General features: G+C 43.1%; 1 protein-coding gene across 1 annotated transcript in view; it reads right to left on the reverse strand.

The window, feature by feature from the left end:
- The window catches only part of tet1 (tet methylcytosine dioxygenase 1), a 41,646-nt gene extending 21,193 nt beyond the window's left edge, over positions 1-20,453 (reverse strand). Inside the window, exon 1 of the mRNA XM_083897449.1 lies at positions 18,321-20,453. Coding sequence (XP_083753575.1) covers positions 18,321-20,411 — 2,091 coding nt within the window. The 5' untranslated portion in view covers positions 20,412-20,453. The remainder of the gene's footprint in view (positions 1-18,320) is intronic.
- Positions 20,454-22,485: the final 2,032 nt, after the last annotated feature.

Raw genomic sequence — 22,485 nt, forward strand, 5'->3', positions numbered from 1 at the left:
TCTTTGTATTATAACAGGCATATCTTTGGCTTTGAGAATGTTGGTCAAACCAACAAAGAAGACTTTATTTTCACGACACAACACTTTTCAAGAATCAAACAACACTTTTTAAAAAGCAAAATTTTTTTAATTGATTTAATCATTTAAAAACATTGTATTTTATTGTTTGAAAATAGACTTGTTCTTTGCGCTCCCTCATTCGTTCTTTGCGCTCCTTCACTTATTCTTTGCGCTCCTTCACTTATTCTTTGCGCTCCCTCATTTGCTCTTTGCGCTCCCTCATACGTTCTTTGAGCTCCCTTATTCGTTCCTTGAGCTCCCTCATTCGCTCTTTGCGCTCCCTCATTCGCTCTTTGAGCTCCCTCATTCGTTCCTTGAGCTCCCTCATTCGCTCTTTGAGCTCCCTCATTCGTTCCTTGAGCTCCCTCATTCGCTCTTTGCGCTCCTTCACTTATTCTTTGCACTCCCTCATTTGTTCTTTGCGCTCCCTGGTTCGTTCTTTGCGCTCCTTCACTTATTCTTTGCGCTCCCTCATTCGTTCTTTGCGCTCCCTCATTTGTTCTTTGCGCTCCCTCACTTATTCTTTACACTCCATCATTTGTTCTTTGCACTCCCTCATTTGTTCTTTGTGCTCCCTCACTTATTCTTCGCGCTCCCTCATTTGTTCTTTGCAGCATGGTTTTTTATTTGTGGGCGGGCCTTAGGAAGATTGTAAATATCTCGCGATTGCCAGATTATAAACGTTTACAAATATTTTGTCGATGGAGAGCGAAAAATATCTATATTTTTCTGTGTCTTAAAAAGTGTTGTTTGAAAATACTGACACAAATCTAATTCCATAGGACTTCAGCTTCAACTCTGTAGATTATTAACTCTGATCTTTGTTGGAGAAAAAGAACAATTCACAAATCAACAAATCCTCAATAGATTAATTGAGATTATGAGATTGTTATTGATGATGGTAAAGTCTACCTCTGTTCAGTCTTAGCGAACAAAAACAATGTTATTATATTATATGGATGCTTTGTCCTTCAATTGAAAACTACTATCAGCGTTTGTGTGTATCATCACCAGCACTTCAGTAAAAATTAACTTTCTTGTGGGAGCCTCTTTGTGTTTTCAGTCATATTTCAATCTGTGTGAACTAATTTTACAACAGATTGTTTACAGTTTGTCTAAAAACTTAAACGTTCACCGTTCACTTTTAACAAATACTTTAAAAGGTTAAAAAACAACAGTCAATTCATCATTAACCAGTTGTTTCTTGTAGAAACACACACGAGTAACTTGGCAACGACGTAGTTAAGAAACTGTTGAGAGCACTTGTTTTGACGTGAAATGTTGAAAAATGTCGAGCGGTGTTTACCAAACCTGGAAATAAATGACGTTCTTAAATGTCTTGTTTTTGCCCACAAACCAAAATGATTCATTTTGAATGATTCTTCTTTGTCATATGGAGCAAAGAAAACTGAAAATAGAAGCTTAGAACTTACAAATGTATTCCATTACCAAAGTGGTTGATGATTCATCGAGTCATCGATCATTAATAATCAATTACTGAAGTGAAGGTCCATAGAAATGACCGGTTAATCATTATTTCACATGTCAAGCTGAGGCCACGTGGTCACATGACGATGACACTGGCCACTTTTCTCCCGCCCTCTCTCTTTGAAATGAATCATGCAGTTTGTAGATCACGTGATCTGTTACATTATACACTCTTAGAAATAAAAGTGCTAAGTAGAACCATATACGGTTCTTCGGGCTTGTCCTCATAGGAGAACCATTTTTGGCTCCAGGTAAAACCTTTTTATAAAGATTCCACCAGGAACCATTTTAAAACCCTTTATTCAGGAAAGGGGTTTTAAAGGGTTCTCTGGATCAAAATGGTTCTTACTGGAACCATTAGTGTTACCAAGAACCCTTGAAAAACAAATGGTTCCAAGTAGAACCTCAGCCATTGTAGAAGAACACCTTTGGAACCCTTATTCCTAAGAGTGTAAACTCTTAGAAATAAAAGTGCTAAGAAGAACCATATAAGGTTCTTTGGCTTGTCCTCAGAGGAGAACCCTTTTTGGCTCCAGGTAGAGCCTTTTTTTAAAATAAAGATTCCACCTGGATCCCTTTTTGAGGGTTCCACCAAGAACCCTTTTAAACTCCCTTATTCAGGAAAGGGGTTTTAAAGGGTTCTCTGCATCAAAATGGTTCTTACTGGAACCATTAGTGTTACCAAGAACCCTTGAAAAACAAATGGTTCCAAGTAGAACCTCAGCCCTTGTAGAAGAACACTTTTGGAACCAAAGGGCTGAGGCTGAGTGCTAAGAAGAACCATATAAGGTTCTTCGGCTTGTCCTCAGAGGAGACCCCTTTTTGGCACCAGGTAGAACCTTTTTATAAAGATTCTACCTGAACCCTTTTAAAACCCTTTATTCAGGAAAGGGGTTTTAAAGGGTTCTCTGGATCAAAATGATTCTTACTGGAACCATTAGTGTTACCAAGAACCCTAGAAAAACCCTTTCTTCGGGAAAGGGTTTTTCAGAAGCAAATGGTTCCAGGTAGAACCTCAGGCCTGGTAGAAGAACCCTTTTGGAACCCTTATTTCTAAGCGTGTAGGGAAGTGCTGTGGTCTGTCCCATTAGACAAGCACCTCAGTTATACTACACTGTGCTGCCCTTTAAACATTCACAAAGCCTTCATCCACGCTGCAGCGCGGCCTATGAGTCGCACATGATCTCGCCGTCACAGCGAGGGATCCATACCTCTCTCTCTCCCTCACAGCCGCTTCCTGTCATTCTCTCATCCAAGCTTCTCTTTCTTCAATGTTTCCCTGAGGAAAACGTGTGGTTTCGAGAGAGAAAATAAAGAGACGGAGCGCAAAAAAAAAGGAAAAGGTTATGTGAAAGTAGAGTACTCGCCCTGCTCTTTAAAAGCAGCCATGTGGCCGAGACGCTGGGGTCACGCCGGGACATGAAAACATGAAGGCGGACCGTGAGCCGGTGCCTGACAGCAACACTCAGGACGCCCGACCGCAAGTCGTGTGTGTGTTTGATTGTGGAAGCAGAGAGCGTGCAGCTCTGGAGCAGACACAACAATGGAAACTGCCGCTGCGTCGCGTCCAGCACGCAATAAATATCAGGATGAAACAAACACGCGAGCAGGTCACCCATGCACCACATCACCCCCCCCCCCCCCGGAGGACGCCGTCGTATATATTGGATTTTGCAGCGAGGCAACATGAAAATCTTAAAGTTTAAAAGTAGTCCTGAGCTCATTGAGAGTGAAACTCAAACTAACCACAGTGTTTTTGAACACTGAATATGTATTTAAGTTTTATATTCTGCGTCTCTTTTTAGCTGCTGGGCTGTTTTTTTTTTATCACACTGCAGTTCAACAGTCAGTTGGTCAGTTTAGATTGTTCCTGCTTATCACAGTCACAAACTCCTGCATGCATGGTGTGGCTTCATTGATACAGCACACTCTTAGACATAAGGGTTCCAAAAAGCTCCTTCTACAAGGGCCGAGGTTCTACCTGGAACCTTTTGCTTCAAGGGTTCTTGGTAACACCAATGGTTCCAGTAAGAACCATTTTGATCAAGAGAACCCTTTAAAACCCCTTTCCTGAATAAAGGGTTTTAAAAGGGTTCTTGTTTGGAACCTTTTATAAAAAGGTTCTACCTGGAGCCAAAAAGGGTTCTCCTATGACGACAAGCCGAAGAACCTTATATGGTTCTACTCAGCAAGTTGCGTACCACTGGTGGTACACGTACTACAGTTTGAGGTCCTAGATCAACCTTATTTAGACTTTAGTGCTCATTTATTTTATTTACAGACTTTATTTTCCAAGTTTCACACTGAAAAATAACGTCATTTAAAATATGTCAACATAAACGTATTGACTGGTTTTAAAGATGGCAACCGATTGATACCAACGCAGTCATAGTCATGACTTATTTTTAACTGTGGCAGTTACTGGTGATCTCTTTTTTTCCCTCTCTATGTGTGTGTGTGTTTGTGAACGTGGAAAAGGTCACAGGTTGTCGAGCAGGTCTGACGTTTATGGAGCTGTTTATGGTTAAACTGGTTACGCAGCCCCAAACAATCACACAATCAAACAAACCCGTGTATGACACACACACCTACCAACCAACCTAACTGCTGCACGGTGAAGCCATTACACAGTCACCATGTAATACAAACTATATAAACTTCACATTGAATTATTTCATGTGTGGTTTAACCTCTGGCTCCATTTAAACTAACATATCTTGGCTGTAAGTTTTGATGATCTGGTACCAAAATGCACAAAAGTATAGGGAGCAAAGCCTGCCAGGCTTCATTCACTCCATTCTTCTGAGCCTTTATTTGCTCTTAAAGGGTCCCATATGGTTATTTTCCCCCTTTAACAAGCTTCTCAGCTCTTGTTGGGAATAAGTAGTCTGGTCATTAATCACCCGAGGCTACAGCTCACGAGGATACAAGGTACGAGGTAAAGAAACCCGGTGCCATAAACTGTCTCTGTGACACATCTGGAGGCTGACCCACTGCAGACCTGTCTCTGATGATGAAGCTGTGCCAAGCAAGACTGTGTTGCCAGTGATTGTGTTTACTGCCCGATGCTAAAAATGGCATAAAAATTATCATTGGAAAAGCTACACAAGCTATCTAGTAGTTAGCGGGAGTTAAAAAGTCCTACATTTTCCTAAAAACACCAGTTATAGGTGTTTTTTGGCTCGTGAACAACAACAAAAATTGGGTTTGTCCACTAGAGGGTGCTCTGGGTGAGTAGACTTACATGTAGTTTTGACTTATTATGAATCGGCCTCGAATGTTCAGGTCCCTTCAGGGACAACAAACTTTGTAGAAGCGAAATAACTCTGCAGCAATAAACTACAAACTACTACTAAGTTTGTTTGTTTGAAAGTCACAAAAAAGTCAGTTCTGGCACGTAAAACAACAAAAGTTCAAAAGTGTTTTCTTCCTCTTCAATATTGCCTTTAAAAGCAATATAATATGAATTCTATCTGTTACTAAAAAAGCTTTCTCGCTGACGACTGCATGTGCGACACAGGCAAACTATAAAGGAACCCTATAACATGGGGGCTTTTATTCTGAAAACAATGCTTTTAATGTTGCAACGGTGCCTGACTTCCTGTCGCGCTCAGAAAATAAAATTGGTTTCAGCCTTAAAAAGTTCTTCATTATTTGGCCTCTTGTCAGATGTACACTCTTAGAAATAAAAGTGCTTAGTAGAACTATATAAGGTTCTTCGGCTTGTCCTCATAGGAGAACCCTTTTTGGGTTCCACTAAGAACCCTTTTAAAACACTTTATTCAAGAAAGGGGTTTTAAAGGATTCTCTGGATCAAAATGGTTCTTACTGGAACCATTAGTGTTACCAAGAACCCTTGAAAAATATGATCCTGTGCTTGAACCTGTACCAATTCAACAAATCCAGTCCATGCATAAACCACCTCAGGGACAATCATGAGAAAATCAGACGTATGAGAAACAAACCTCAAAAACCATAAAGGTCTGTTTTACACAGCGCACACTCAGCAGATTTCAGAGGCTGCTTACCTACATATCACGCACACAAAACTCCATTTTTCAACAGAACATCTGTGGAACTCAAGACCTCGACTCATCGTCTCTACACTTTCTTCCACATTCTCCCTCTCCCTCTTCACGCAATCACTCACAAGTCAAAAATGCATGTGTGTGTAGTTTTCACACTTCCTGTGTGGACAGTGTGGAAACCATTGCTGAGGCTATTTTAAGGACGCAGGGGGATTCACATTTTGAAAATTCCATTTCGCACACATAAACACAGACCGTTGTGCGTTATGTAACGTGCGAGTACGGTCCCACTCTTTGGAAGGAAGCGTGTGCACCGTTCGACACCACGCCCTAAACCCACATGGACTCAATTTAAGGGTCTGGCAGTGGTTGGTCAGCGTGAGAGGACAGGAGGTCAAACCAGATCTTAAATCCCCCACCGGTCCATCCAAGGGAGGGGGGAGGAGGGATGACCTTAAACGCCTGATGCATTGACAAAGTGTCTCTTAAACCCTTCTGTTGCCATTGAATGGATTTAGCATGCGTACTTCTGATTACACTCTTAGAAATAAAAGTGCGACGTAGAACCATATAAGGTTCTTCGGCTTGTCCTCACAGGAGAACCCTTTTTGGTTCCAGGCAGAAACCTTTAAAACCCTTTATTCAGGAAAGTGGTTTTAAAGGTTTCTCTGGTTCAAAAGGGTTCTTACTGGAACCATTTGTGTTACCAAGAACCCTTGAAAAACCCTTTCTTCGGGAAAAGATTTTTCAGAAGCAAATGGTTCCAGGTAGAACCTCAGCCCTTGTAGAAGAACCCTTTTGAAAGCCTTATTTCTAAGCGTGTTCCATAACTCTGAGACTGTTTGTGATATCTAGAAAATCAAAATCTATCCAGCCTTTCGCTCTATGTCGGCTGAGTTTGGACTCTCATGTGGAGGATAAAACGGTACTGGAAAGCAGAGAAATAGAGCTTTGTCATCACGGGAGCCCCTCAGAACGTCCGCAGAACGACTGTCCAATCAGAGACGAGTTTGTCAGCTTCTCAGCATCGCTATTCCTAAACGGTTAAATAACTGCCAGATATGGAAAGTTAGTTATCTTGGAGATAAGGGAAGCAGAAAGAAGAACTCACTCATTGAACACTTTTTTTGACAATTCTACAGCCATAAAATCTAAATAAATTCAGACGGCCTGATGATCATGACGGTCATAAGAGGGTTAATAATACACCTGCTTATTTTCACGTAATTTTCCTGTGTGAATCTGATATTTAATGGACCACAATGGAGTTTGTCTCCCCATGTGTACATGGGACTCATTATAGAGGTTAATCGGACATTCTAAATTGACTGTAGGTGTGAATGTGAGAGTTAATGGTTGTCCATGTCTGTGTGTTCGCCCTGTGATGGACTGGTGACCTTACCCTAACCCCAACCCCAACCCCAACCCTAACCCCAACCCTAACTCTAACCCTTTGGCTCCAATGGAGAATAAAGTGGACAAAGTTTATCATTTTCTGTCCTGTTTTTACTGGTATCTGGTAAGAAGTAGCGCGTTGTCGTTGAGCAACCACCATTAAGACGAAGAACACATCACTGTTTAGATGTTAGTGTTGTAACAGGAGAAACACAAAATTCCCACAGCTGTCAAAAACTTGTAGAGTGGAGTGGGAGTGGGAGGAATTTCCTTTGAGAATCCTAGAAAATAAAAATGTCTACAGTATATAACTGTGAGTTTGGACACATGCAATTATCATCTTTTTCAGTATCACGGTGGCATTCAACCGTGCTCGACTTTTGTGAGACACTTAAACTAAATCAGTAAACTTAAACACAAGCACACGCTCTGTCGCTCTTCTTTTGTAAGAACCGTGTTTCCTTGAAGCCACAGAGTTGTAACACGAGAGAGAGAACGCTGAGTCAGCGTTGTTTGCCTTATGACAGCATCTGCACACTCACACGAGGGAGGGGATGGCTCAGTACCACATCTTCATCTCTAACATGAAGCCTAAGCTGTTAATAACACGGTTTTCATGGACGCTATTTTGGCCACAACCATAACAAAGCTCCGACACGTATTCTACTGCCATAAAAGGGAGAAATTAATCACAACAACATGACTCAGTTTTCCTTCTTTAAGCTTCTTTAAGAATAAGTCCACATAACAGACGTCATCTGGTCACGTGACAACAATGGAGTCATATTTAGACGTTATACCCATCGTTATGGATTTTACTTATTGAAAGTAATCTCTGAACAACTAAAACGAGTTGATTCCGAACACTGACCACAATTTAAATCTAAAGCCCTTAAAGGGACAGTTCGGAATTTTGGACATAAGACCTATTTTCCAACTCAGCCGTCGCTGACGTTTTCAAAAAATTTCATTCAGTTCCTCTAGTTGCCGAGTTTGCTGGTGCTATGGCTAGCGCAAGTCAATGGTACAAGTTAGCATGGCATTAGAAACACTCATACCGACTCCACAGTGCACCAGAGGCAAATCAATTAAAACACTAGACTATTGATGTACATGTCTGTGTTGATAGAATAACATTTGAAACAAAACTAACCTTGCATCGCATGAATCATCCATTTTTGAGGGACTACTTTCTCAGCAGCAGCGGAATTTTACTTTGCTCTGGTTAGTTGTGAAGTAAACCCAACACTGCAACAGAGAAGCACGTTGACAGAGACCCGGCGGGACACAGTAGCCCAATACTTGTACAATAAGTTTACGTATACGTACAATACGATTAAATAAAAATATTAGATTGGAAAACTAACGTCGGGGAAATATGGTAATTCAGTGTGCATTTCCGAACTGTGAAAATAAAACCTACAGATGGGCACCGTCATGCACGTCACCGTATCAGTCCGCCGCTGCCATAGCCTAACAGGAAGTATGACGTGCTGCTGCTGCTGCTGAGACATAAATCCTTCAAATTGCAAGGTTGGTTTTATTTCAAACATTCTATCAACACACATATGTACATCGATAGTCTGCCGTTACAATTGATTTGCCTCGGGTGCACTGTGGAGTCGGTATGAGTGTTTCTAATGCCATGCTAACTTGTATGCTACCATTGACTTGCGCTAGCCATAGCACCAGCGAACTCGGCAACTAGAAGAACTGAATGAAATTTCTTGAAAACGTCTCCAGACGTCTCCATCACACCGGCTGAGTTGGAAAATAGGTCTTATGTCCAAAATTCTGAACTATCCCTTTAACTTAACCAGGATCTGCCTCATTAGGACCAGTTTTTGGTCTCCATGAGGACAACGGGTCCTGACAAGGTCAGCGTTTTACGCCAGACACACAGAGTCCCTGTTGGACGTCATTCTTGGGGCTAAAGATTCTTTCATATCAAGCAGGAGGGAGCGAGAAGGTGTGAGTTTTTAAGCTCCTCCAGTGAATAATCAATATTCTAAATTAGACAAGCCAGGTTGACGCATGAATAAACCTCTGCCGTCTCCAGAAGGAGGCCATTGTGTGCCCGTGCTGGGATTTGAGTGGCATTTTCTTTTTTTTCGAGGGCAAAGTGAGGATTTCTTTTCACCCAGAGAAACCAAGTGGCACAACTTCAAAGCTCATTCAGGGACTTAAAAGCCCTCGCGGGCCGTCAGAGTCAAAGACGCAAACGGGGGGACAAGGGAGCAGTTTAACTTTTGAGTTATACAAGTTATAAACACTGCAGAGAAGTAAAACCTTCAAACCGCCATGTGTTTAAAGGACTCTTTAAAGCAGTGATTCTCAGAAATGGGTCAGGACCCATAAACAGATGGCTCCCAGGAGACTTTTGTTGGGGTTGGGGGTTGCCAAATAAATTTCATGCATACATAAATGCATGAAATGTTGTGATTCATTAATCATAAATGGCAATTATATTATGCACATATTTTGCTCTTATGTCCTGATTTACACTCTTAAAATGGACGGGGTCTTAATTTAACCCTTTAACGCTGAGCGCATCGCAGACGACAAGTTTGCGCGCAAGAGCACTTTGCATTACCGTAACTATGCGATGGTTTGTGCTCTCAGAAAAATGACAACGGTTTCTGAAAGCTGACAAGTTGCATGGTTATTACGGTAATTTCATTGAGACAGAAACTCAAACAGATGTTACTTTAAAATATGTTTAATACTGTTAAAAAATGTCCAATTCCACACGTTTCATTTGACATTGTTAATTCTCTATTTTACATATTACGGTAATTTCACTCGCGCTGTTCCAGGAAACCGGAGAATCAACGTCTTTGACACCAGAGAGGAAATAGTTGCCAGAAAACAAAATAACGTCTGTATAGTTTACATTTTTTGGCTTGTTTTTGGATGTTGAGACAAAAACTCATTATATTAAATATGTTTTAAGCTGTTATAATTTCAAAGTGAACACAACTACAGTGTTTTTCTTCATTTTATATTGCAGTGAATTGTTATTGTAACTGGTAGCTATTGAAAGTTATTCTGGGAAAATGGGCCATTTTATGGTTAAAGTAAGCTAAGAAAACAAAGTCCAGTCGGACATTTTGCGGCTTAGGTGTTATTAAAGGGTTAAGAAGTTTGTGAAACGCTGCTTTAAAGAATTAAAAAAAACAAAAAAACACAAGAGTGATTAGACTCCCATGTCATTAAATGACCGTCTGTCTCTGCTCGGATGTAAAGCTGCAGTTGTATGGCACAGTATGCGTCACGCATCTGCTCCGATGTGTAGAGTGCTCTGGCAAAATAAGTGAGCCCTAAATCAAACAAAAGAGCCCCCCCCCACTCAAAACCCCTTTCTGGGCCACTACCCAGGCCCTGCAGCTATGACAAATAACTACCCTCACAGCGTTGTTTTATATACATATAATGGGCCCAGGTTAACAGAAAATACAAAACAGGCCTGATCACAGGCCGACTCGTGGAGTTAAATATGTGCCAAAGATGAAGAGAGAGAGGAGAGTGTAGGCCAAAGGCTCTGCTCGGCCATAACGACTTGGCTCTGTTGAAATGTTGGCATATCACGAATCTTCCTCGCTAACTTCGGCCCCCTTCCTTCTGTCCCACACATTGACGCATGATGTGGAGAAGGAGAAAAGAAAGAAAGAAAGAAAGAAAGAAAGAAAGAAAGGGAGCGTGTGGATGTGCAGCCGTCCTTCATTTCAATGCCAGATTCACCCCCACATACTGCACATGTGAAGGAACCTGAGCTCAGTTTTCAATGACACACACACACACACACACACACACACACACACACACACACACACACACACACACACACACACACACACACACACACACACACACACACACACACACACACACACACACACAGCAGCTGCATGTGTGACATAAATCATACACACTTCCTATAACATGCTTTTTGTTGTTATGGTAAACGTGGAGGAGCAGGAGGAGAAGATTGGTGGTTAAATAATAACTGGTGCTTGAAGAGGACCAGAATTTAATTTGACTATTATGAGTAAGTAATCTGTTTAGGGTTAGGGGTCTCAAACTCAAATGACCTGGGTCAAGAGGGGGGCCGGCCTAGAGAAAAACAAGTGGGAAAAAACAACAACAGACGTTTATTTTAAATTACATTAATAATAGTGTGGACATCTGTAATTAAAATTTGTATCAGGAGCCGTTTCGGGGGCCCCTGCCATTCGTGGCACGGGCCCTAAAAACTGTATTTATATATGTAATTGAATGCTGTATGTAATACATTTAATAATGGGATAATTATGACCAAATGTTTTATTATTACTGTTATAAAAAACATTGCGAGCAAACATATATTATATTCTATCACTTTGCCGGCACTGTGTTTAAAAGACGCTGAGGTCGTGGGCCATGTTTTCATTATAACATGATATTAAGTGGGGGGGCCGCATTTGGCCCACGGGTCGCCAGTTTGAGACCCCTGGCTTAGGGTTATCTCCAATTGTGTCTAGAGTTTTTATTTTTTATTGGGTTAGGGTTAGGTGTGAATGTGCAACCAAACTCTGATCCGCCTAAAACACAGGTCTCGGTTCACTTCAAAGCAAACCAAATGAAAGAAAGCGGACTACAACGCAGGGCATTGTGGGTACAAAGCAGGGCATTGTGGGTAAACACAACCGAAACATGCGCACATGTAGAACGATTGCCGGGAGAAATGTCTGAGCAGATTGTTTCAGCATATATGCGTCTTAGAAATACGGGTTCAAAAAGGGTTCTTCTACAAGGGCTGAGGTTCTACCTGGAACAATTTGCTTCTGAAATTCCTTTCCCGAAGAAAAGGTTTTTCAAGGGTTCTTGGTAACACTAATGGTTCCAGTAAGAACCATTTTGATCCAGAGAACCCTTTAAAACCCCTTTCCTGAATAAAGGGTTTTAAAAGGGTTCTTGGTGGAACCTTTATAAAAAGGTTCTACTTGGAGGCAAAAAGGGTTCTCCTATGAGGACAAGCCGAAGAACCTTATATGGTTCTACTTTTATTTCTAAGAGTGTATGTTCACATAAAACATGGAGCAGGATTTGATGCAGATCCTTGTTTTGCTCTTATGTGGAGGAAGTGTGATTTTTTTTTAAAGTTATTTTGTCATGGACTAAAAATAAATCGATGTTGGGAACGTCACTAGCATCTTCTGCTATCTTTTATTTAGTGAACCATGTCATCATTTTAGTGTTTAATGATTTAGTAATGACGACAGACATACTGTACAAGCGTCATGTGGATAAGCGGTAAGAGGAGTATACTGGCACTTCTGGTTAAAACCAAATCTAGTTTCTCTGCTTGTCATTCAGCATGTAATGAGGTGTAAAGGGAAGTCTTCTAGCTGGCTGCAAAAGGCGGAAACGGACCTCCCAAACGGAGGCGTGCCTCAATGAGACGTGGAGTAATGATGCACAAAAATCATCAATAATGATAATAATAATATTACAGCATCCATATCGGAACAGTATCGGTATTGGCAGATATCCAAATTCAGGTATGGGATCGGATCTGTAGTGAAAAAAGTGGATTGGTGCATCCCTATTACTATTTATTGTATTTTCCTGTCTGACATCTCCTACAACGTGCTTGTGGACGTTGACCAATAGGATAACAGGAGTGATCTGATGTGGCGTAACACACAGACATAAACAAGAGTTGATGTTGCTGTTCACTTCATGACACCCAGGAACACCCCGGGTCCACAATCCGTTTATTTTCTTTTGGTAGCTACGATCGACAACTCCTTGCCCCGCCTCCTCGATGACCTATGAACGATGATTGGTCGGGGTTCCGCGAACAAGATGTGGAAAGACAAAAATATTGTGTATTCTGATCCTGACATAAATTAGTTGCTACGATGTGATTGGCTGATTAGATATTTGCATTAATGAGCAGGTGCTTAATGTTTAATGTGTTAAATGTCTTCTTATATTATACACAATATAATAGCGGACTTTACAGAAACCTGCAAGTTATCTTTAATAAATAAAACTGTTTTCATTGGACAACATTTTTGAAAGCAACTTTATTAACAAAAACAATGATAAATCAGTCAAGTTTTGTTGTCAGTGTGTAGAAACACTTCATACTTCATACTTGGAGAATATCCAAAACATGCCGTGCCTTGAATTTTTTATGTAAATCCTTACAATGATACCAAAAAAAGCCAGAGTAATAATTCAATTTTGACACACGTTGGGATTGGGTTGATAACTCACGCTCTCAGACAGAAGCCCTCAGTCACTGCCGACCCACTGCGAACACGATACAAACCTGCGCGGTTTGACCTAATTACCTGGTTACGCAGGTTACCGAGTGCAAAGCCTTAAACCCCACAGTGGTGCGCGTCCGTTGGTTATCTCGGCTAATCCTCATTATGACCCTCTGAGAATACTTCAGCAGACAACCGAGGCAGGTCAAAGGTCAGCACCTGAACAATGAGGTCACCATGACGACCACGGGGCGCTGAAGAACTCTTGAACTTTTTGTGTGCGCGAGTTTGCGAGAAGAGGAACCCGACAGCAACGTCTGCGGGACAAACGACGCTCAGTGAGACAATGAATGAAGATTTGGCTGCGTGGAGGTTTTTAAATAACACTTTTTTATATGCGGACTGATTACCGATTACTCATTACTTCACGATGTGACGTATTGATCCTTTAAAAGCTCTAACCTTCATTGAGAGTGGTTTTATGTGGAATGAGTGATGTATTTAAGCCTCTGACTGCTGGTTGGCAGCAGACCTCGGGTCATTTGACTCCTTTCACTGGACAAAGAAACTGTAAATAGCTCATGCATAATATCATTATTTTTATTATGGATGTCGTCTTCTGGGTCTGCAGCGAGCAGCTCTTTACTTCCCTGATCTCTGCGTGAGCGACGGATGAGATGTTTCCCTGATAGACGTGTTATCTATCTCTCGGCTGGCAAAATGCATTATTGCACCAGAAGAAGTGCGAGTGGAATGAAAGTGTGAAAGATTGTTCACAGGAGGAGCTGGGTGGTGTGTGCTCGGGGGGGGGGGGGGTTGTTGTGTGCTGGCCTGCAGCTGTACTCAACTGAATATTTTCCACAGCTATGTAATTTCGGCGAACCTCAAAACTCACCTGACGTGCACCTCGCAGGTGCATGTTCTTATACTGTATGTTATGATTAATACAGCGACAGGAAGGGAAGGAAGGAAGGGGACGGGAACAGGAAAGAAGTAACCAGTGCTCTACTACAAATACTACATGTAAAACAGGGGTGTCAAACTCATTTTCATTGAGGGCCACATCACCCCATAAATGTAACTAAATGTAGCCAAATATATTATAAACTAAAGGCAACTACTCCGCAACATATTGCTAAATAACTTTCTGTATTTATTACTTATTCAAGTTACAAATATGATGCATTACAGATGTAACCTGGTCCGCGATGGTGTTTCTTGACAAACTAACAGTTTTAAAAGTCTGTATCTGGTCAGGGTGAGACCTGCTCACACACCTTCAGCATGCACTGCTTCAAAAACGCGCCCTCAGAAAAAGACTTTGAAGCACGGGTGATTTCCTCAGCCACAATAAAGCTAGCTTTCACCGCCGCATCATTTTTGGTGGCATTTCCGAACACATTCTGCTGCGATCACATCTCAATTTCACTCGTGATGCATAAACGATGATACATCTAATGGCGGGATGCCGTCACTTTGCTGGTAGCGCAATCGCCATGCATTATGGGTAGTGCATGGTCAACGCACGCCTTAAAGCAGCATACACATATTTGAACACAGATTTTTAAGACCAATTAATCACTCGCGGGCCACATAAAATCTGGCAACCCGGGCCTTGAGTTTGACACGTGATGTAAATGATTATGCAATAGCATCACAAATCTATCGATTACATCTTAAAGTTTAATGGTTTGGGTGACTGTGGAGGGCAAATTAGCCTCCAGCACTGACTTAAGGACTTGTTTTAACGACATCATAGAGATTAGACTTTATCTGTGTGTACAGACATGATGACTCTCCATACAAACATCAGTCACTTGTGCAGCCAAGAGCTCCAATTTACCCTGCAAATACAGTAGTTATTGCACTGTGTCTGTGTCTGCGAGAGACGTTTATTATTTAATGTAGACACACAAGGTAAATACGTTGATATACAATATCCGTGCATCATTTGTTGACTGCACCACTGCTGTGTTTCTTGGTTTTCTTCGTAAATTAGGAGAAACGCTCACTTCCTGCCTTACCAAAACACAATCAAAGCCTGTAATTTGTCTTTGTTCAATCCAAAAATATTGGTGTGGTTATTAACTAGCTTATGAACGCCTCTTTGGCACATTTTTAAACATGTTATAAACATTCACTCGAAGGGCGTGTGAGCTTGATTAGCAAGACCATGCAGCCAACAAGTATGTCCAGGTTTTACTCACTCACTCACTCACTCACACTACAAGCACACATCACATGGACGTCATGAACCTGGCGCAGTTGCGCAGAATCAACTAAAAACCAGTTTTGAAACCGCAAACAGTGTTTGTATGACGTGCAGGTTCATTAAGAGAAAGGAAGAAACGACAGTATCATTTACTAGTTACTTGGGTTTTATATAAACATCCATATTTATGTTAAAACGTTGAAACTTTGCAATGTTTTATCAGTTTTAATGACAGCATCGTCCATATCTTCACCGTTAATATGTATTTAAGCGAAAAGCAGTATGCGCTTAAGCTTGAAACGTGTTAAATAAACACATTCTTTCTGTGTAAAACCACACAAACACACACACAGTGACCCACATTTGTGGTTATTTCACATTAAATCTATCTTGACCGGACGATGGATAGCATAAGAGATATTCGGACCTTCCTGGCTAAATAAAGGATAAAAATACAATTAAATAATGTTGGTAAATCTCTGTCTAGCCTGATCCTGAGAAATAATGCACAAAGGTCCCACAACTACTAATACCACAGGTGTTACATCATCAACCTCAATCTGCTGCTGCTTCTGCTACTGCGTCCACGCTGCTGCCCGGGAGAGCATGCACACACAAGAGTGAGTGCAGAGCCACATGGACCCTCACTCTCACCACACACACACACACCCTCCCCCAGTCACATGGACACCACTGAACTATGTACATGGTGATGTAGCGGCAGCAGCCAGCTGCCGTCGGGGTCTCATATTCCCGTTTACTGAAATGACTGAGAAGGTCTTCTGTCCCTCGGAATTATTATGAATGATCACAACATGTGTCTCGGTCGTTTTAATACTGCTTTATAAAGTTAACGGGAAAATTAACTGCATATGAAAATAACAATATACACTACGGTTCAAAAGTTTGGGCTCACCTATACATATTTTTGTTGTGTTTTCCATTAAAAGTCACACTTTTATTCATCAAAAGAGTTGCAAGATGAATAGAAAATATAGCCAAGACATCGACAAGATTAGAAATAATGATTTTTATGAACCAGCAAAACTGTTTTCAGCTGTGCTAACATCACTACACGAGGGTTTTCAAGGGTTTTCTAATCATCCAATAGTCTTCTAACACCATTAGCAAACACAATGTACCATTAGAACATTGGAAATGGGCCTCTATACACCTACATACATATTCCATTAAAAAACAGACGTTTGCAGCTAGAATAGGCGTTCTACATTTCTAAGTGAGCCCAAACTTTTGAACGGTAGGGTATTTCAAATGAACTAACAGGTTAGAACATTCAGTTGACTTTTAGCTCTGTTTTGGCTGCTTTCTACTGCTGGACGCTCGACTTTCTTCCAATACCTAGTTGCTATATTTGCAGGTAGTGGCTGTAGCTGCTGGTTTATTGAAGCTTGTTTGCTTAAAAACAACAGAAAGTTGTGCGTTGTGATTAGAAATTGGTTTGTTATGAGTGCTAGGACTTAACCATTACACCACCAGTACATGAGTCAGAAACCAATTCACTGAACCCTTTCTTCGGGAAAGGGTTTTTCAGAAGCAAATGGTTCCAGGTAGAACCTCAGCCCTTGTAGAAGGACCCTTTTGGAACCCTTATTTCTAAGAGTGTAGCACATGATGCGTGAACAGTGTGGTTGAAAATGAGAGAGAAGGAAGTTAACCACGTCAATAAAAGTACTGATCCAGGCAATAAAAAAAGTGACGTCGTTCAGATGCTCAAGAAGACGTCTCCTGCAGCAACTCAAAAAGTCCATTCACAAAGATTGTCCATTGTAAACCAAGGGCGATCTTTGTCGTCCTGAGTTGTCTCTTACAACATCATGTGTGTTCACAATGCCGGTCTGTTCCACTGTGCAAAAACATCCAGCTCAGCCATACTCATCCACACAGAAAAACACACACAATCTCACTGTGTGCAACACATAAACTGTGCAGCATTTGTAATGAGGACACTCATTACCATGAGTCATCTAACCCTAACCCTAAGACACATAATGCACACAGTAGCCCCTTACCCTAACCTAAACCAACACAACTAAATGCCAAACCCTAACCTAAACCCAAAATACCTTTTAAAGGGCAATAGAACATGAGGACCAGCCAAAATGTCCTCATTCCCTATGGTTTATAGTGTTTTGGTCCTCACAAGAACACAAACACATTCTTCTTAGGACTTTATCCCAACCCTTAACATAACCACAACACAAATCTTAGCCCTAATCTTAACCAGCTCCTCAGAGAGGATGTTCTGCCTCATTAGGACCAAGTTTCGTTCTCCACGAGGACTGCTGGTCCCCACTAGGTCAGTGTTTATGCCAGCCGAGGTCCAGTGAGGTAACAAATACAAGTATGCATACACACGAGACTCATATTCCAAACACATGCTGACCTTGTGCCGGTCATGTGACGGCACCTTCCCGTTCAACAACACGAGAGTCACACACACGCATTCCTTATCTCCATTGTCCAAAAATGAGCGCACGTGCACACACACACTCGCTCTCACACACACACACACACACACACACTTCCCCTTTCATCACTCAACTCATGTTACACACAGCAGCAACAACAGGAAAAACGCCATCAAAACCAACTGAAAACGCTCAGGGCGTGAAAGCCGTTGTTCACTCTCTCGACTCTCGACTGTTGCTGCAAACAGTTAAAAAAAAAGCTGTGGAGTTCAAAGCAATGATGTCACACTACAACAATTGCTGCCTCACAATCAGCTGTTCACAGACGCACAAAGGCGCTCCAGTGTGCTCACGTTCAAGCCTCTGTAGGAAGACGACCTCAGACCTAAAGGCGACTAAACCCCCGCGTGTAACGTGCTGCTAAAGCTCAGTCATGCAGTCGAAGCCTCACCTGTGCAGCAGAGTGAGCGCCTGCAGACGACGGCTTCCTCTTCCTCAGCTCCATGCACTTCCTCAGCTTGCAGATCTGGTGGCCGGTCCTGCGGTTGAGGCAGCAGCTGCACTGGCCGCAGTTGACTTTCCTCACGCATGGCACACACGCTCCGCACCTGCTCCTCTTCTTCCTCTCCTTCTTCTGCAGCCTCTGCAGAGGGCTCGGCGGGAGCAAGTTGGCGCCGTCCGCGCCCCAAGACCCGGGCTGCAGAGAAGAGAAGCCGGGCTCGCCGTAGCCCGCGTCCGACTCGGTGTCGAAGGAGAACGAGGAGCGTGTGCTCTCTGAGCTGCAGGACAGCGTGGAGCTGCTGTCCAAAGCGGGAGTCGATATCTTTGGCACCGAGTCTCGCTCCAGTGCTGCCACCACCACCGCCTCACACTCGGCTCTCAGGGCTTCCTTGCTCGACTCCAACGGCGGCAGAGGCGTCTCTCTCTGGACGCGGCACTCAAACACACAGCTATCTTTGGTCTCGGCCTGAGGAGGAGGAAGGTGCGGCGGTTTCTGTGGTTTGCCCTGGGGCGGTTCCCCCAAACTTCGACATTTGAGGGAGTTGCTGTGGAAAATAACCGGCGTGCTCCTTTTCACCAGAACGGTTTGCAACATCAGGTCAGATTCGGGGATTGCTGAGAACTCCGGGAGGTAAGGTTTAGCACCGCGAACGTCCGTCTCACCCTTGATCGGACCTTCTTGTTCAGGTGAGTCTGAGGTGGAAGGGGCTTTGGCGGGATTTGAGGTAGCTTTAGCGGCGCAGGAGACTCGTACGACACTCACGGGTGACCCTGACTGCGGCGTCAGTCCACCGTTAGAGCGAGGAGGATCTGCGGGTCGAAAGGCTGCCGTGTCAGAGTGGAGCTCGGTAGGTTTGATAGGTTCCTCACATTCCCGCCGACTCTCCGTGATCTCGTTCATCTCCCGCACAGTCTCGTTTTGTGTCTCCGCCGCTCCGTCACCCTCTAAACTCTCCGTTTTTCTCTCGGCGTCAACACCGACTTGTTCGTCTGTCCTATTGTCCTTAGCTTCCTCCTGGAGGAGAGCAAACGCGTCGTCTCGCTTGCCGTCGCGACCGAGACGATCCGGCTCTTTCACAACGACGGATGGCGAAGTGTCGTTTCCCTCGCCGCCGTCCTGCTCCCCCGGCGTGATAGCGCTCATTAGCGCAGAGGGGTCACGGAGGCCTTCTTCGCTGCGGTCGCTGCAGAGTTTGAGCCGTCTGTCGACATCATCGTCATCGTCGCACACAGACGGCCCCGTCACGCAGCTCAGGTCGCCTTCATCGTGCGGACTGACGGTCGCTTTGTCTTGCTGCGGTAACGTATCGTCACAGCTGCCCCGCGCACAGGTTTCCGGTGCGTCTTCTTCACGTGGCGGTGAATCTGCTTTGAGAGGGCTGCCTCCCAGACCCTGATCTTGGACACTCACAGGAGCTTCCACGTCTGTTTTTAGAGACACCGGTGGAACGTCGCAGATGTCCAGTTTCGCACTTTCATCATCATCATCATCATCATTGTTGATGCTGGAGGCCTGGTTCCTCGAGTTCCTGCGCTGCGATGCTGCTCCTCGTCCTCCACCTCCCCTGCTGCTTTTTCCTCCTCCTCTGCAGGGTTTCGGAGGCTGACAGGGAGTAACAGACACCTGTGCGACCCTCAGAGACGCCCTACGCCCTGGGGGGTCCTGGAACTCAGCGCAGTGGTCGGAGAGACTGCTCTGGCGTCTCAGCCTTGCAGATCCTGTTATCGTTGCGACATGGTTGTCTCTGCCAGAAGATCTTCCCGGGCCCCGACCAGCAGGCCCGCCGACCCGTCTTCCTCGCGCGCTTTGGCCTGCGCTCTGAGACTGCGCCTGCGCTCTCGCCGAGAACCTCTTTGGTTCCGCGGGTGTTTTCTGGGGCCTCTCGGTGGCTCGTCCCTGAGGTTTATTTGAGTTGCAGGTTTTCCTCCTGGTGCTGATGACTTTGGGGGCGGCTTTTCTCTGAGCAGGTGTCTGCCTCCTGGTGGGTTTGGTGGTCGCAGGCATGGCTGAGGGCATGGAGGAGAGGATCTGTGGCAGCATGCATGGGAGCCAGCTGACTTGTTTCTCTTTTGCTCAGCACACAGTTTTGCTTTTCTTTTTATTGTATGTTTAATCCAATATCCCCATTTAGTGTTTTATTTTTAGACTGTGAATGGGTGATGTCTTTGCGGCTGTGTAATAGCAGTGCATGACCTGTGAAGAAGGAAAAAAAAAGTATTTTTAGTATAATTGCACAGTAGAAACACTCAATAACTGACAACTAGGGATGGCACAATATACGATATTGTGCATCGAGATAAAAAGCTCTTTCAATCGCCTGAATCTTCCCAATTATTCCAGGACCTCATGATTCATGAGGTTGTTTTGTAAAACTTCCACAAATATGGACAAACGCCCTATTTGGTTGTGGGGTTTTTTTGGAATTAGAATGCACTCATCAATCTATAGATTGGTGCTTGCTTCATAGCATTTTCAGTTTTGCAACCGTAATCTTACACTAACAAATAACCGTCCTTTCCGTTACCAATGCAATACGAGTTCAAATCACTGCTATATTGAAGAATACAGCGAGCATATGGCAATGGCTTCAATGTAATGGAGAATAATTTAATCTTTACTTGTTACGCAGTCGGTTTTTAAGGTCCGGTGTATAAGATCTGGGAAGATTTTGTTCGCAGAAACTTCCCATTGGTGTATTTAAATATGTCTTTGTAGCCTTAGAATAAGCTATAAGAACGCTATAAGAACTTTGTGCAAAGGCTTCAAGTTCTCGAAAGGACAATCCTGTAAGAATTTCACATTTCAAAACAGATGTTTGCTACGCAAATGCGAAAATAATGACATCGTTTCTGGTATTCATGGGCCACCGTAGTTCCTACACTCTTAGAAATAAAAGTGCTAAGTAGAACCATATATGGTTCTTCGGCACGTTTAACTTTTCACGAGCATGTTGTTTCCACTCCACGATTGTCTGGCAACATATTGATGATCACAGAAACGTTGCACCGTGATATTATCGGTATCGTGGACCATATATCGCATATTACAGTGTCATTCCCAGTCCTCCAATCTTAAAAGGCGCCATATGTAAGAATGTGGCCAAAAACAGTTACTACACTCATATTCAAAATACCGAGGTCTTTTAAGTTTCGTTTTCTCCGCCATTGTACAACTGGCAACCCGCGGTTGCTCGGCAGCAGAGACTCTACTTTATTCTTGAGTCTCTGTGATGTCTTGGGAGGATTTTATGGCAGTTGCTTTAGATTTATTACATAATGCACCTTTAAAGGCGCCATATGTAAGAATGTGGCCAAAAACGGTTACTGCACTCAAATTCAAAATACAGATGTCTTTTAGGTTTTGTTTTTCTGACGTAACTGGCAACTCGTGGTAGCTCGGCAGCAGAGACTCTACTGACTGCAATGACTGGTAGACAGCGGTAGGTGGCGCCACATGCCAAAACATGATTTGCAGTCTGCAAAATATTTTTTTTAATGCAAATATTTTGGCTGTACTGTTGTTGTTGGTGAGTTTGTTATATGAACATTATTCCTGAGTCTCTGTGACATGTGATATTACGAGGATTTTATGGCCAGTTGCTTTAGATTTATTACATAATGCACCTTTAACAAAGTCGGTAAGAAATGTCACATTTTGCCCCAGCTGGAATTATCTTCTCATACAAATCAAATATTGTAGTAATTATAAGCAGAATTTCGCAGATGTGCAAACATTATTGTTCAGAAAAAGCCCAGCATACAAAGAAAGGCTTCAGTTTAAAGGGCAGCAGCAGCAGCAGCAGCAGCAGCAGCACGTTGACGAGTCTGGATCCTGTTTTCGTGTCTCAGTGGCGGAAGAGAGAGACGCTTATTACCGTGTAAAGAAAACCGCGTTCACGTCGCGGTGTTTTATTGTTGTTCTTTTGCACTTGACCGCTGTCGTTTAAAGCGCCGCGTAAACACGACGCGTCACGGAAAACCTGACTTTTTCTTCGGTTTTTGTTTTGTTTTTTTCCCCCCTTTTTTTTTCTTAACATACACGTTTACGGTTAGAGATGCTTTACATACCAGAGAGAGAGAGAGAGGGAGAAAGACGAGGAGGGGGAGAAGTGTCT

This window comes from Microchirus variegatus (genome assembly GCF_963457635.1).
Source record: "Microchirus variegatus genome assembly, chromosome: 11".
Classification (NCBI taxonomy): domain Eukaryota; kingdom Metazoa; phylum Chordata; class Actinopteri; order Pleuronectiformes; family Soleidae; genus Microchirus; species Microchirus variegatus.